Genomic DNA, 15,890 nt, shown 5'->3' with positions numbered 1-15,890 from the left:
GCCACCTGAACACTTTCCCTGCTGGATGGAACTTTGTTCTGTTATACACAGCAGATGCACTCATTGTATGGCTTTCAGTGGACTTGGTAATTAATGAATATGGCTCTTAGTTCTCTTGCTGGAGAATCAAGAAATTATGCTGAACATGTTAAACTATTTCTTCTTTTACCTTTCCAGGTAGCGGTCCCCAGTATAAACCTCCCAATATTTTCTTAACTTTTCTCAAAAAATCAGTGGAATTATTCAGAATCCAAATAAAAACACAAACTTTCCTTTATTATTTTTTCTTACTGCAACAAATACTTAAATTCTTTGGTGCAGCCCTGCTCTTTGATTTCTTTGAATTTCAAATTTGGTCATGTCAAAAATTATCACAAAGGTTTTTTTGTTTATCTACAGAGTTTTAACCAAAATTACATTATAACACACAAACACAGTCTTCTCTTTAAGGCACAACACATCATATGCACATTCTGTTTGCCAAACTTATAAAAGAGACAATATTATATAACCCTTTCCCTCCCCTGCCCCTAACCCCCCCCCAAAAAAAAAGAAAGAAAAATTGCATCCACTTCCAAAATCAGCTGCTAATAAAGTCACAGTAAATTATTTTCATCAATAATTTACACAAATTACACGTCTAGACAGGATTGTCATTATACAGTCTGAGTGCATTCCAATTCAGGTTTTTTGCGTTAGGTAGGCTAAAGTCTGGTTCAAACCTCAGTGCTGAGAATATATCCCATTTTGAGGAATGTTGTTGAACACCACCTTGTTGGCTGGAAAATTCATTTTGGTGCTTTGCCAGTTCGAGTCCTTTGTTCACTCCTGTCAGGGCTCACTTGGTGTGTACCAGCAACCTCCACAGTTTTAATTCATTTAAAAACGTTGCATGTATAAGACCATAGAGCTTTCTTATGTAGCACTAATGTTTTAACTCCATTCAGCAATCTGAATTCTTCAATTTGGAATTTTTAATTCCAAATATTTCTTCCCTTCTTAAGACAATTCATATGTGTAAAGCCAGAGGCATTGAATCACACATAAAAATTCAGTGTACTTGAAATATGTATACATATATATATATATGTATGTGTCTGTGTATATATATATATATATGTATATATGTAAGGATCATCAGCTTTAGAACACAGTTACAAATACTCTAGTTCCAGTGCTTGATGGAGAGCCAAGAGGTCCGAATGACTGGATATCCTCCAGAAAGGCATGTTGTGCTGTGTTTGTTAGAGGAGGGAAAAGGTCAGGAAAGATGAACACTGTGACACGGGGCAGCACACGACACACGAGGATAGTTAGAGATTACCAGCACCTATCTTACACCACTGTGTTTCTGGATTGATTTTTGCTGTTCAAGTACTGACAAAAATCAGACCAAAATAGAGCTGAGCTTAGTAGCTCAACTGAAGTTAAAATAATTAGATGATAGCCTTTCTTAATAGTTTCTTTGGAAAATGTCTGTTACATAGTAAGAGCTACTTGCTTATTGCTAGCACGCAAGCCTGTACAAAGGAGCATTAATAGGAAATCATTTAATGCTCCACACATTTGACTGCAAAATACTGAATCACCATTTAAAGAAGTATACGACTTCCATGAAAAGACGCTTCTCACTCAACACTTCAAAACAGAGCTGAATTACATTTTTTCTCCATCCAGGCATAAAAAGAAATGTCTTTGGATAAGAAAATAACACATTTCCAGTTTAAGAAAAGATAATTTGTGTTGCAGAAAGCATCAGTGTCTGTGAGAGATGCAGGTATACACACTATTCTCTTTCAATAGTTCATCAGAACAGAAAAAAACCACATACTACCATGTTGTGTTTAGGTCTATTTGAAATGTGCTATATTCATCCATCTCTCTGAATTCTACATCTATCCATGCAATATAGCCAATGTTAAGGAAAAAGCATGCCCAACCAGAAAGCCCACAATCCAACCACCACTGTTTAGCAAAATTTATAAAGGACCCATCACCAGTACTGTACCTATATTAAGGAACCATTTGGAATGAGCATTTCGGTTATTTCCATTTTGTTTCCACTCCAACTGCAATGCTAAGAGAGTGCTTTATTTTGCTACTCCTAGCACAACAATATTTACATAACTGGTTCTGTACAGACATTGTAAGGCAAAAAAATCAATTTCTGCACACTTCCAGGGGTTATACTGGGAAGCATGGCAAAAATTACTAATTTGATATGTTTCTGAACATTAAAAACTTTTCTACTGAAATTAGACTTGAATTATCATAATAAGGAAACTAGGAAACAGTTTTTTAGAAAAAAGATTTGGTGCACAATCTCTACCTTATGTTCTTTTTCCTTTAGCAGATATGTCTTTCTTGATGCAAATTATATTTTTATCATATTTGCCCCAGTAAATTATGGATCTTCATCTATCTTAGCAAAAAAAAAAAATTGCACAGTCCTTTAGATGTTTTCCACATTCTCTGTAACACTTCTCTTGAAACATTCCCAATTTCAGCATTTTAAGAAAAACACCACCCAACCATCATATCATAACCCTTTCTATCTCTTCTGTTTAATTTTAATTTGCTTGAAGTTTGTCAGACATTTTTTCTGCATTATTTTTCCATCTGTTTTAAAAATAATTTTTTGTTTTGTTTTTTTTTTCTTTCCAAAGTGAAGTGAAGCAAATGCTAGAATCCAAATGGTTCGTTTTATTCTAAGTGTTGATCTCATCATGCTCTTGTTGGCTTGCGTCTGTGGACTGAAATTATTTGTCACTTTGTGCAACACTGACAGAAATGCAAACAGAAAGGCTTGCATTAATAGCTATGTATCACACCAACATTTCAGAAGACAGGTTACCTTTTTTGCTGCCTGTTCTTCTTCTACACCATCCCCAATTACAACATATACTACTTTTCTGCCAAACCTTTGCATTATTCGTTCAAAGCAACTTTCTTTTCCTGGAAGATAAATGAGATAAGAGTTCAGAGTGAAGTTACCTGATTAGCTGCATGTTCCTCATCTCGGCCATCTCCAATCACAACATAAGTTATGTTAGTGCCAAATCTGGACACTATACGCTCAAAACAGCTCTCTTTGCCTGAAAAACAATGCACTATTTATTCAAGCTATCAAGTGAGTTATGGTGAAGCCTTACAGAGGGTTTTTGCAGTGGTAAGACATTGCTACTGCTACTTTTAAAAAGTTCCCAGCTTTGGGATTTAGAGCCAAATCTGGTATGAAGCAATGGATTCCCTTAGTGACATTAAGATGTTTCAGGTAACACTAGATCTCTTAATCATTACAGGAAAGCCCCTAAAACAAAGGAATTAGCAGCACTGCAAAAATTAATAGGTTATCAAATGAATAATTGAATTTAAATATTTCCTTATGATTGTAATAATATTCTTACAAGGAAAGTAGAAATTTTAATTCTAATGTATCTGCAACAATGAGTGATGTAGTAATGAAAAAATGTAATTAAATGATGACTGAGGTAATAGTTCTGCCTGACACTGCTAGAGTATGCACTGCTTTTTCCCTTGTGAAAATAATTTATGAAACATATTGCAATGCTTTTGTCAATGAAGTGACACATTCCATGCTATAAAGGTTGTCATAGGTATAGTAATGAAGTGTTCCTGAATTGCTGATTGGTAAAATCTGCAAAATTATCAGTCATTGTATGCTGCATCACATTTCTCAGGAATGACTTCTTCTCTTGGTTTACAGTTTTGGATGCAATTTCCAGAAACCATACATTTCCAAACCATAATGAACAAAAGGGACACAGTTATGAACAGAATGCAGAAGTGCCCTTTTGTTATCCAGCAACACAGGTTCTGTCAGTAACACCTGTCATTCCCATCACTGACATACTATGCCTCAGGAAAAGCTTTGTGAAGCTGTGGTCTGGCTTGCATAGAGCTGAAGGTCAGAGCAGAGGCTAATTTAACAGGATTTCTGTTCAGATTTGAATTCACAAAAAACTTTTCTTCATTCTCTTCTGCAAGTTTTTGTTTTCAGCACCATACTGAGGAGTTTCTGAGGCTTTTAATCATAATCTCTATTCCTTTAGGCATCATTGAAAATAAGGTGAATTTGGAATTCTCTGACATAAACATATCTGAACACGAGCAATGCCTAAATCTTACAACTAAAACTGCTAAGTGTCAGGGAAATGTTTTGGAATACATCCATTACTGGAAAGAAAAAAAAAAAAGGTAATGCTGTGTAGTCAGAATGGATGAGAGAATAATTTTCTTACCTATTTTGGTTGCACTGTATATATTTTCAATAGGAAAAGCTCCTCCTAGGCTGTATAGTAGAACTTTTGCAAGTGCTGGGATAAGCTGGGTTGTTGTTACCAACACGTTTACACAATTACTTCTAAAATGAGAGAAATAGTTTAAATTTAAATAGTTTTAAAACAGCACCCAAATGTTGATGAGGTGAACCAGCTGTAGAGAGCATATTAAGGATCCCTCAACATTTACTTCCATTCACACAGTACAGCTGCTCAGCACCATCACTTACAGAAAATGTATATTAAACCCCTGGTGAAATAATTTAAAAATATGTAGGCCTGATTTGTAGGAAATATTCCACTCTGGTTTATAAAAACTAGGTCTTTGAAGATGGATCAAGTAAAATACAGATATTTAAGACCATCAACAACCTACAAAACAGGTTATTTGAATGTTTTGAAAGCATAATTTTCATGCTGGCAATTAACTGTCAGTGGCTACCAGCAAAATAAAAGAGTTAAGAGAATACAAAAACATGATTTGTTACTCTTTTATCTATCTTTTGTCTACTCTTTTATCTACACTTTTCTCCACAATGGCATCACTTTCTTCAAGTTTCAAGAGTAAGACTATCTCTGAAGAGAGGTAGAGATAATGATCATGTTAATGAGCTAGCATTGAATGGTAAGGATGAAAACTTGAATGGGGAAGATGTGCAGGCCAGAGAACTCAGAGCTGAGATACTTCAGGCACTCACAGGCTGGAACATGAGCATGACCATGATGTGGACATGGAGCTGAAAGTAAACACCTGTGAGTTTTCCTTCTGGCATTTCCACAAACTCCAAGCAAGGCCCTAGGCTGCTATTTTCACCTTTATCACAAATGTATCTCAATTTCCTGTTAGCAACTTATCACTAATGTTGAACTGACTCACAGGTAGCTTCTGAAGGTTTACAGTTGTACAGTTCTTTGAAGACATGACTATTATTTAAGAATCCTGAGTGAAGGATAACAGTTTTCCAGACTCATCCACCAATACTCAACTGGCCTTCGTTACCAAGTCTCTCTGAAGACTAACAATTCAGAAAGAAATGCAGAGATAAACACAACAGCTTACACAAATTTGTTACTTTTTTCCTCCTGAAGTGCTTCACACATTGTTAAATAAACAATTAAGAGATAAGCACATTGCATATTGTTATGTTGAAATTAAGGTTTTTGTGTCTTTCCAAGTTTGTTCTTTCCACTTGACACTGAGTCTTTTCCCAGATATGTTCAGAAAGCAAGATGACTTAATGCTGCTCTTTTTTTATGGTTTAAAACTAGGATTTTTTAGGATTTCGGGTAAGATACATATTGCATGGCTTACTAAGTAGCAGCAGGGTTCACAGTTTTATTCTTTCAGAGGAACAATACATTTTATGTCTCAATATTGGGAACTCAGACTTTTAACTGAGTTAAAAGAGATTTTTGCTCTTGTGAAAACTTAAGATTTATACTAAGATATACTGATTTGCTTGGAAGGACAGAAGAAAATTGCCCTTATGTTCTGGTATCTGTACAGTATTTAGGTAGCACTGCGAATAGGCACAAACATTGAAGGACAGAAGAGAGAGCTGTGGAGTTCAGAGAATGCTATCCACAAGGTAATAAATCAAAATCTATCTCAGAATTCTACAATACACTTTCAGTGTACACACCTTTGAGAAGACATTTCATACTATCTTTAGTAAATGCTGGAATGAGGGTAAATGAAACCACTTTCCACTTTTCCTGTGTGCTATTCAAAAGTCATAGTAGACCTGCTCTGTTCTTTAAAGGCACTAATTTATTGTAATCTAAAATGCAAAAAATATCCATTACATGTCTAGAAACTTTTTTTACAGCACTCAGATACATACCTTGTGCTGATAATTGATAATGATTTAAGTGCATTTGTTAGCCAGGAGTCTGTCAGAGCTTCAATCTCTGCCCTTAATTGCAACCATGCATCTCTTTTAGCGGGACCCAGGAGTCCTTTAATGTAAGAAAAGTGAGAAAAATAGAATTAAATTCTATATCAGATAGGGTTTATGATCATTGTTTCTATTGTAAATTCCACTACATTTTGAAAATAATATCAAAGAGAAAATCTATTGTCTTCAATGATCAAGAAATCTTAGGTTTTATTTGTACTTCACTATATCAAGGAATGTCAGATAGTATTTCAGATAATAATAATAATAATAATAATAATTAGTTGCATTTCTTTATGTATCAGGCTTCATTTCAAAGTATTCCTTTCAGAAACACATATTTTTAAACCAGCTCCTCCCACATACATTATTCTCATTATCAGAGGCAGTGACAAGGAGATCCATGTCATTGGTATCATAGGTGAAGATGGTCACAAAAGAAGATACTTTAGAAAAAAGTGGTTAAAACTGCCCTTATGCCCTTATGACTCTGCAGATAGTACACATACAGAAATACATCTGTTTGCTGATGGCTTGCTCTTCATTTCCTGTTGTACTTAGTTTCTTTTACAGCATTTAGAGCCTGAAAACGGCTGCACACCTTATGTTCTCATATCTCATCTGCTCCTTAAAAGTTAATCCTCAGAATCTCTTTTTGGGTATAAATTGTCAGACATTTAAAAATACCCAGCCTACTGAATGTTGAAACATGAATTTACTGGAACCAAGGTATTTTAAATGTAGATTTGGTCATGGAAGAGCAGGGAAATAGGCTTCCTGACCTTTTAGTATCTCTCTTCTCTTTTGCACCTTATAAGTGATGATGACTGTCTTCCCAACAAGTGATGATGACTGACTTCAAAAATCAAAAGTGAAATAACCTAAAAATATATGGATTAATCTTGCCTTCTGATAATTTCTAGCAGATCTTTTGAAATAAACTGATACAAATAGGCTAAGATTATTAAAAATGCTAAGATGTGGAGGACAAATGAAGAAACTTGCCCATTAAGGATGGCTTATATTTCAGATGAAGGATATGTGGGAGACAATAAAAACCTTAATCCAGTGCACCACATATCTGCACTCTGTTTGCAATGTTTTGTTCCTCTCAGCGTGTTTCCCTGTCCTGTGCTCTTGGATTTGTTCTCTTATCAGTGTTAAAGGTTTTACGAAATGCAGCAGCTTCAGAATCTTAGATGCATCAGGAGATACAAAAAAATCCAGTAAACTTTTGGTCTTTCTTTGTTTCAAGAATTATTAATATATAACAACTCAATTCACAACACCAATGAAGGGCAAAGTAGGGCAAGTGAAAGTCCGCCCTCTACTACCACCCTTTGGTCCTATTGCTTCATCCTGTGGTAACGAAAGACTGAACTACTAAGAGTGAAAATACATGACTGTAGCAATTATTGAAGACTTCTAAGTATTCCTTGTCCTCACAATCTATTGTTGAGGGGGTCAGTTGACACATTTCCCTCCTCAGAAGTAGGCTGGCTGTCTCTGCAAGGCACACAGGACTCTCCAGAACAGATTCTTTTGGCTCTGCTGCTTGATTGCCTACAATCTGCTAGTGCAGACATAAGCAAGTCCATGAATTCAAACAGTAACAGCAAAGTTCTTGTCCCAGATGAGATTTGGACTTACTGGAAACAAAACTTTGTAAGATACAGAGTCAACAAAAGGGGCTATTGACATGGCAGTGATAGAATATTCTTGCATCCACTGGTGAAAAGAGACTAGCAGGTACCCAACAGAAAGTTTAGGTGACAGTGTTGTTACCAACCAGACCATGAAAATGTAGGATGGAAATGGCCATCCGTAACCAATTTGTGCCGTGAAACTATACAACGTCTTTCCTAGAACAACAGCAAATCTGAGGTAGACTAAGTAGTTCAATATATCAGTAAGGTAAGACTAGCTGGCTCTGAGGGAGGAAAATGGGCTCTATGGTAGCTAAATGGAAGCTTGCTTTGTTTTCCCAACTGCATTTCCCCTGCACAATAGCATGTGGCTTTGCCTTTACAGTCAGTAGCTTTTGACAGCCATTGGTTCAGTCATATCACTCTCCATTCCCTCTGTGGCTTCCCAAGCTCCCTCCCGGTGTGGCAGCTCATCACTATGCAGCTTAGACTGATCAGCATTCAAAGCTGTTTTTGATAATTGAACTCACCTCCTATGTTGTTCTTGTAAGTATTATACAACTCTTTTACTCTTCTGTAACGGAAAGCCAGCTTCCTCATCCAGTCAACCCCTCCTCTTACACCTGTTGGCAGACAAAGGTTTGCACTACTTGCAGCTGCATGGAAGCCATCAGTTGCAAAACTGTAGGTACTGCAAACACCCAAAATACAGTAAAAATAAATACAATGTATTCCTGTAAATGCTCAAATTATTTCATCTTAAAAAAAAAAAAATTAAAAATTTCTGTATCTTACCTTAAGTCTTGTCCATTATCATCTGAAGAAACATCATCTATATGAACTTGATCACATTCCTGTTAGAAAGAAAAGAAAGCAAACCCAAATGACAAATTTATCTTAGCAGAGAGTGCACTTGGGGATACGGTTTAGTGGCAAGCACGGTGGGCTGGGATAATGGTTGAACCAGGGGATATAGAGGTATTTTCCAGCCCAAATTTCTCTGTGCTCACCACAGGCTTAATACACATGAAGAAACGACTGGTGCAGGCTGCACCAGAAGGTGGCAGTCTGTGCACACCCACAACTTCCTACTGCCATCAACATCTTTAAAAGAGTATAACCTTCAACTTCTACACACACTTCTAAATCACTAGTTAAAACAGACCTTTAGAAAACCAATATGAAATTTTGGTGATTTTTAGGAGTAAAATTATCTTAAATTTAAAGCCACAAAAATTGCAAGTGTCATTTGCAGTCTCTGTAGTATACCAATACTTGAAAAGCATATAAACCTTATTTTCTCACTCCCTAAAAGCAATTGATGGTAAACCTCAATAGGCATAAGACTTATGTTAAATAGTTTGAACACTTATCAGGTTCTTCTATTAATTTATGTGAGTGCCTTTCCTGGAAAATCACATATAATCAGCAATCCTACAGAACTTGGTTATTTCCTGGTTTTGGAAGGGATGGAAAGAACTCGAGGGAACTGAGGTACATTGGAAATATGAATTCCCCTCCAAGATGGTTTTACAATTGGACAGCTATCAAATATCCTTATCTGCACAGTGGTTACAGCATAAAGATAAGCAATTGTGGTGAAACCAAAAGTAAATATATGAGCCAAACCATCATGCATTATGTAATTGTTTTCTCTAGTTGCTTTAATTAAGATCTTAACCCAGAGACACACCTGAAATTCAGTGTCCATTTAAGTCAGCACTTAATTCAGGCTCCCTGTGACATGCAGAGGTATGTCCTTCTAAGTTTCCAGTCTTTGTCTCATAATAGTGGTAAATTGTACAGATAAAGGATAAATCTGTACAGAGGAGTGATTTCCAAATGTGTAAGCCACAAGTTCCTAGAGTGTGAATTTAGGGAATTACCATTTCATGTTTCTACTTTGTTTGCTTTGCAATGAACAAAAACTTAAGAGACTTTTACTAGCATGAACTAAGTTGTTAAAAAAGGGCAATTTTGTATAAAAAATACATATAATTTAATTTTCAAATACTTAATTTCATTGCATCATACAAGCAATCATACTTTAAAATATTGGGTCAAAGCTAAAAGAAAGAGTTGCCAGTCTCTGCTCATGTGGCTTAATTCATTAAGATAGGGTAATAGAGCTGTGTTCAAGCAACAGGAATGAAGCATTCTTCCCCTCACTGGAGAAACAATTTTTTTTTTACTTCTGTCTGAGGAGATTATCTTGAGCTGTAGAGTACTTTAAAGAAGCTGCTTTTGGATGTAAATAGCAGATGAAGAGAGAAAGTAAAGGGGTAATTTCTTTATCTTTATTCATCATTTACACTCCAGAAAAACATTGTAATTATGCTTCACCTTCACCCAGTGTAGGATAGGAACTCAAAAATCGGACAAAAAATCCTACAGGGAAAAATTCTGACAGTGTATTTTGCAATATCTGGGCAATATCTGGCTTCCTTATCACCTTTACAGATTTCCCTGGAACTCGTAAAAGTGTTAAGTTCAAAAGTTTAAAAATCCTATGGATATGGAGGTGTACTAATTAAATGGAGGGCACACAAAAGCCTTGATGGATAAGGAGTGTCTGCTGCTGTTTGGGTTTTGTTAAGCCTTTCAGCTACATTGTTCCAGCCTTGAAAATTCTACATAACTGTTCTGCTGATAATGTCATTATGAAGTTAAATATGAGTGGGCAGCAAAAGCTCAGCTGTTTAATTTTTTTGTCTCACAGTTGTGATTCTGTGATTGACTCCAGAAACAGGATGAGAGGACCATGACGTTTTCTGATTACTCACCTCCTTGTCCCTGCAAGAAGGTTGTTAATATAGGAGTTAACATGTATGTTATATAGGAGATCAAACCCAACAGCACTCTCCAACTTCCTCTTTTTCCCCCTTCCTCTTCTCCTCTCGATCTATGGGTCATCTCCTCTCTACATGCTGGCAATACACATTTTCTGGCCAAGAAACAAGCTCAGGTGCCCATCACTCATTGTTTTCTTTTACTCTGTTTTCTTGTTTACTTATCTACTTCAACTAAAACATTTGCCTTTTACAAATTCACTTACATGGTGTGGAAAAATCTTGCCATAAAAAAAGAAAAAGTGGGCAGTTTGAGCAGATTTGAGATAGTTCTCCACTTTTCTCAAAAGAAACAGGAAACTGGTGGCACAACACTACGTCTGAGTTTGCTTTTAAATGACACCACAGAGTTATGGGAAAGAAGGAAAGAAAGCAAGCTCTCTGTCAATTTAAATATTAAGGTAAACTATTTTTTACATCAGCTACGGTACCGGTTAAGCTCAAGTCAGTGGCTGTCAGTGCAATGTCAAAACTAAGAAACATAAAAATACATTTCCTATTAGAGCAAATACACGAAAGCATAATTTCTAGCTTTTCCTTGAAGCAATACTAATCTAAATTATATCTGAATGCAGTCAATTTTTTGCAGCAATTTTTAGAGCCTGAAAATTTGATACACCATCGATAAAACTTATCATCCTGGACTAGGCAGTAATTTCATTATCCAGTAAAAACACTGACTTACCACGCTGAACACAAAACTGTGCTATGCTTTCTTAGGCTATACTGAAAATCCCTTTTAATATATATATTCAGTCTCTCTTAAAATTAGTATTACCTGCCTCCCAAATTCTGAGACTTACCTAAATCCGATTTTTAATTTTTCATTTCTATTTCTAATGAAAAAAAAAGGAAAAAATCTCCTTTAAAATATGATAGGATAATGATAAAAAATTAAATATAATTCAATTTGCTTGAAATGAATACTCTTTTTTCTTCACTGACCTGAAAGTGGAGTGGAATAATGGAGTAGGAAGATTCATGTCTGAATTACTACTTGCAATTTGCAGAAATTGTTTTTTTTGGTGTGCATAACAAGCCTTACCAACATTTCTAAATGCTGTCTTAGAATTAATACTGAGATATGAAGAAAAACTCGATTTTACTCCTTAGCTGGTTGAAAAGAGAATGCCTTAGGTTGGCCATTATTATAAATCTGAGTCCCATCCTTAAGCATTGTTTAGGCACATTAACTTTCTGGAACAGCAGATGCCTATTTTCATGGCAAAACACCAACTGCCCTCCCAAGTGATACTTCTCAAGCTAATTAAAATTTATACCCTGAGAATGCAGTAGCTGGAGAACAGCCTAGCCTGGAATAAAAGTGCAGCTTGGCTGATTAGAACATGGGTTACTGGGTCAGCAGAGAATGTCTCAGCAGATTGGAATTTCTGCATCAACAGTTCTGCAGTGACACGGATTTGCATAGAGGAAGGAAAACTTTATTTTTGGATGCGAAAACTTCAATAACTTGGTTATTATTCCTAGAACCTGCTATGGAGTGTTTGCAACCAAGAAAGACAGAGAAAAAAAGAAAGTTTAGAGGATGTAGTGACTGGAGTAAACATTACAGGTACACAGGTTCAGTAGCACTTTACAGTTGTCATGTCCAGAGCCACGAGCTTTACTGTGGGCTGAAGATGAAAGCAAGACAGAAGGTGTGGAACCTGAGGGCTCACCACTGAAAAAGTGGCATGATGAACAGATAAGCAATCTATCTGTCTAGCAAATAAAGGACTATCTCACTTCCTCCAGTGAGAACTGAAGGTGTCATGTCTTAATCATCAGCAGCTCAGCACTCATTTCTGCTCCCCTGGGGGCAGACAGAGAGAGAGGAAGACAGAGAAAGAGAGCTGGGGAGAGGAGGGGAGATGAGAGAGAGAACCCAAGTCAGACTCTGGGAGTTCTCAGAATTCATTACACATTCATCATGCAGATGCACTGTAATATTCAGTAACGGCCATGTGCTCTGCAAACAGATTTAAACAGACAAGTTTATCCATCAGCATATTAAAGAATGCCTCTACATACTTGGGCACTTTATCCTATTTGCTAAAAAGATAGAAAATTGCTGGTCTCGCACATACCAAAATGTATGCATACAACTCATTTCAGCTCATGAACTTTGGAATTTTGGTAATTTTGTAAGTGAGTTGGTTTTAAGACCAAGATGAATTCTGGGCCATAAAGTACTAAATTTCTTGTAGAAATTGCGATTATTAAATAAATATAAAAATTGCTTTTAATCAAATCAAACTGATTGATTTACGAGACTCTCTAAGACAGCTCCCAAGTAGTATTTTTTTATTTATCTAAAACTGGGAACTTTTCAAGCTATGGAATGAGCTGGCATATGAGTTTTTGGATACGGCTATTAAAACCGTCCTATGAAGATTAGCCAAAATATAATGATCCACCTATGACAGCTGAACTTGTGATCTACAGACAAAATAAATAATGAGAGAAAGGAATGAAGTTTCAATGGTCATAAGCAAGAATAAAGAGGTATGGCAAAGCTCCATTTTGCTGAACTCTTCCACTTGAACTCAGCATAACATTGAAGAACAGATTCTACAGAATGGCTTAAATTTCGTTCCTGCCACATAAACTCTGAACATACAGGGGCAAAGGTCTGCTAAAAATAAATTTAAGAAATGCTTTGTAAAATTTATTTGGAATCTCTTCCTGGTAGAGGGCACCAGAAGGAGATATTCACTGAATGTACTTGCATTGCCAAGAGAATGCACACACTGAAAAAGGCATGTCCAGGGCCTTACTTTCTTTGGTTTCTGCTGCTGCAAGGAGGAAGTGCAGTTCAGGTGTGAGGTGAAGTAGATTCCAATTTCTTGACTTAAAATGAGCTAAGAATAAATGAGATCTGTAAGGGATGATGAAGACAACCACAAACTGGTACCTTCTGCTTTTCTTACTGCCTACTTGATGAAGGAAAAACAGACAAAATCAACATCCCAGTGGATTGAAAAATTGAACTTATCTTTATTTTGTCTATTCACTCACCAGAGACCTTTCTCTGGAATTCTAAACAAAACTTCGAAGTCTTCCAGCTTCCATTCATGGCAAGTATCTGTCCATGGAGGGAAGTCTGGGATCTACTCTGAGTAAGAAACAACCATTTTAGATGAGCAGACGTTTTGAAAAGCCCCTAGATTAATTTGAAAACTGTTTTTCACTCCATTTCTGGAGTGAAACATGGTTGTAGGCTGTCACTGTCCATGTTAACAGACCCAGACTCTAAAAGTGAAATAAAAAACCTGTGAAGCCGAGCTGACAAATCTGCTTCCCAGACCACTCTCCCTGAGAAAGTCCTACCATATGCTTCTGACAGGTGAGCTGCCCACAAGGGCACTTCCTAGAAAAAGGTCTCTCCCTTTTCTGACCAATTGCCAAATTATATTCCCTGGGTATATTGTGACAATACATTGATTGCCTGTTTACCTTGGGAAGAGAAATCACCGATCAGAACATCTATCACAGTCCCAGCTCTCTGATGCTGCATTCTTTGAGGTAAATTAAGAATATTCTACATTTGAACAAGCAACAGGGGCCTGTAGCCAAAAGGCTGCTGAGGTATGTCAAGAGAAGAACAGTCTGTTCTGGTCAGATGAGGGCACCCACTGAAAGCAAATTGAGAACTTCAAGAAAAGAATGTGAGGCATGTATGCTACCATCCTGGAGATGACAGCATACAGTTTTACATACATGGAAACCAAAGGGCAGGACAAAGAAAGGGATGGGTAGTTTGCAGATTCTCTCTCTCACTGAGTTTCACTCTGGTGCCACCGGAAGTCAGCGCCACCAGGTTAGCCTCTCTCTGATTAGAGTATGACAAACCCAAAAACTACACAGGCAGAAATGTCACACACAATAAATACTAATGCACAGCAAAGACACCAAGTTAAAAATCAGAAATGCTGGTGCCAGCATTCCTTTGATTCTTACCTCTAAATCATTAAAAAATAAATGTGTGTCAGCAAGATTAAAAATCATTTCTTCCATTCGCAGTCCAAGGGTCACTGCCATGGGTGGATCCTTAAAAAACAAAAACAAGGTTAGCTAATTACATACCACTAAGTTATAGTAGAATTACTTTAAAAATTGATGTATATAAAGTGTTTTGAAAAATTAACACTGTAAGAAATTTCCCTGAAATCCTTTCAGTATTAAACTATTTTAATATAATGATGTAATAAGACACTGCTTAACCTCTGTTTGTCAGAAAATTCAGAGAGTTGTGGATGCTGAAAAATCAAAATTTTAAAGCCAAGCAATTTGCAACCTGGCTGAAATGACAGGAAAAAACCTGGTGGCCATAAACATATACATAAATATAAACATAAACAAGTATAAAGAAGAAATAGGGATGGCACTTTTCATAAAAGATGTATGTAGGAACATACATTCCTGTGGAAGGCATATATAAGTTTGTTGTTTGATCTGTAGATCATCCCTTCATCGCTGATGAAACACCGAAATCCTGTCCCTGGATAAGATTCATTCAAAATGTTGCATTTGTTTGTAGGTCGTCTTTCACACTCTCAAATTGCTCTGCCTCAGCAAGACACCATGAATTTCCCAATCTGCAATAACACTGTCTGAGAGCATTGAGCATACAGCTAAGGCAAGGTAATGAATTCAAAATTCCTAGGTTTGCTAGGAGAGAGGTAAAGCAGATTTGCGTTACCTTACATTTGGTTTAGAGTAACGGTCCCTGGTGCTTTGCTGACATCTGTAATTAGTTTGACTGTTGCCTTAATCATCTGCCTGAGCTTGTGGGGTTCCATTAACTTTTTTATGCTTAACATAAAAACTGCAGTGAACTTTTAAAACACATGCGGTGCTCTTCGCATCAAAATATGAAAAAAATATTTCATAATTTAAACTCTGACTGAAACGAACAAGTTTTCAGAAATCCCTTCTTAAATATCTTGAGATTTAAAGTCTAAATGCTACCAGCATGTAGCAACAAAATCTCACAAAACCTCAAATGATCATTTGTTAGCATTAGGATGAAAGGCTTTCCAACCAGGATCAGACACTTATTACTCCAGGGCTTTGCAATGATGGAATAAAAGATGGCTTCTGCACTTAATAACTAATGGTAAAATCTGAAACACTGACATACTTTGACTATTGCTCATGAAAAAGTCATACTTGCAGGGAAGAATAGTGTTCAAG

General features: G+C 36.5%; 1 protein-coding gene across 13 annotated transcripts in view; it reads right to left on the bottom strand.

The window, feature by feature from the left end:
• Positions 1 to 255: 255 nt before the first annotated feature.
• The window catches only part of EYA4 (EYA transcriptional coactivator and phosphatase 4), a 140,140-nt gene continuing 124,505 nt past the window's right edge, over positions 256 to 15,890 (bottom strand). For 10 of the 13 annotated variants that reach the window (XM_068184525.1, XM_068184518.1, XM_068184522.1 and 7 more), the window contains 7 exons: positions 14,655 to 14,744; positions 8,641 to 8,699; positions 8,376 to 8,536; positions 6,146 to 6,260; positions 4,263 to 4,384; positions 2,855 to 2,955; positions 256 to 1,235 (listed from right to left, as the gene is read on the bottom strand). In XM_068184525.1, coding sequence (XP_068040626.1) covers positions 1,155 to 1,235; positions 2,855 to 2,955; positions 4,263 to 4,384; positions 6,146 to 6,260; positions 8,376 to 8,536; positions 8,641 to 8,699; positions 14,655 to 14,744 — 729 coding nt within the window. In that variant the 3' untranslated portion in view covers positions 256 to 1,154. Of the gene's footprint in view, positions 1,236 to 1,421; positions 2,956 to 2,994; positions 3,096 to 4,262; positions 4,385 to 6,145; positions 6,261 to 8,375; positions 8,537 to 8,640; positions 8,700 to 14,654; positions 14,745 to 15,890 lie in introns of those variants that run through there. The other 3 variants (XM_068184517.1, XM_068184524.1, XM_068184519.1) reach the window with 2 other exon arrangements.

This window comes from Anomalospiza imberbis, chromosome 3 (genome assembly GCF_031753505.1).
Source record: "Anomalospiza imberbis isolate Cuckoo-Finch-1a 21T00152 chromosome 3, ASM3175350v1, whole genome shotgun sequence".
Taxonomy (NCBI): Eukaryota; Metazoa; Chordata; class Aves; order Passeriformes; family Viduidae; genus Anomalospiza; species Anomalospiza imberbis.
The sequence above is the reverse complement of the archived record's forward strand: the minus strand, read 5'-3'. Positions and strand labels throughout refer to the sequence as shown.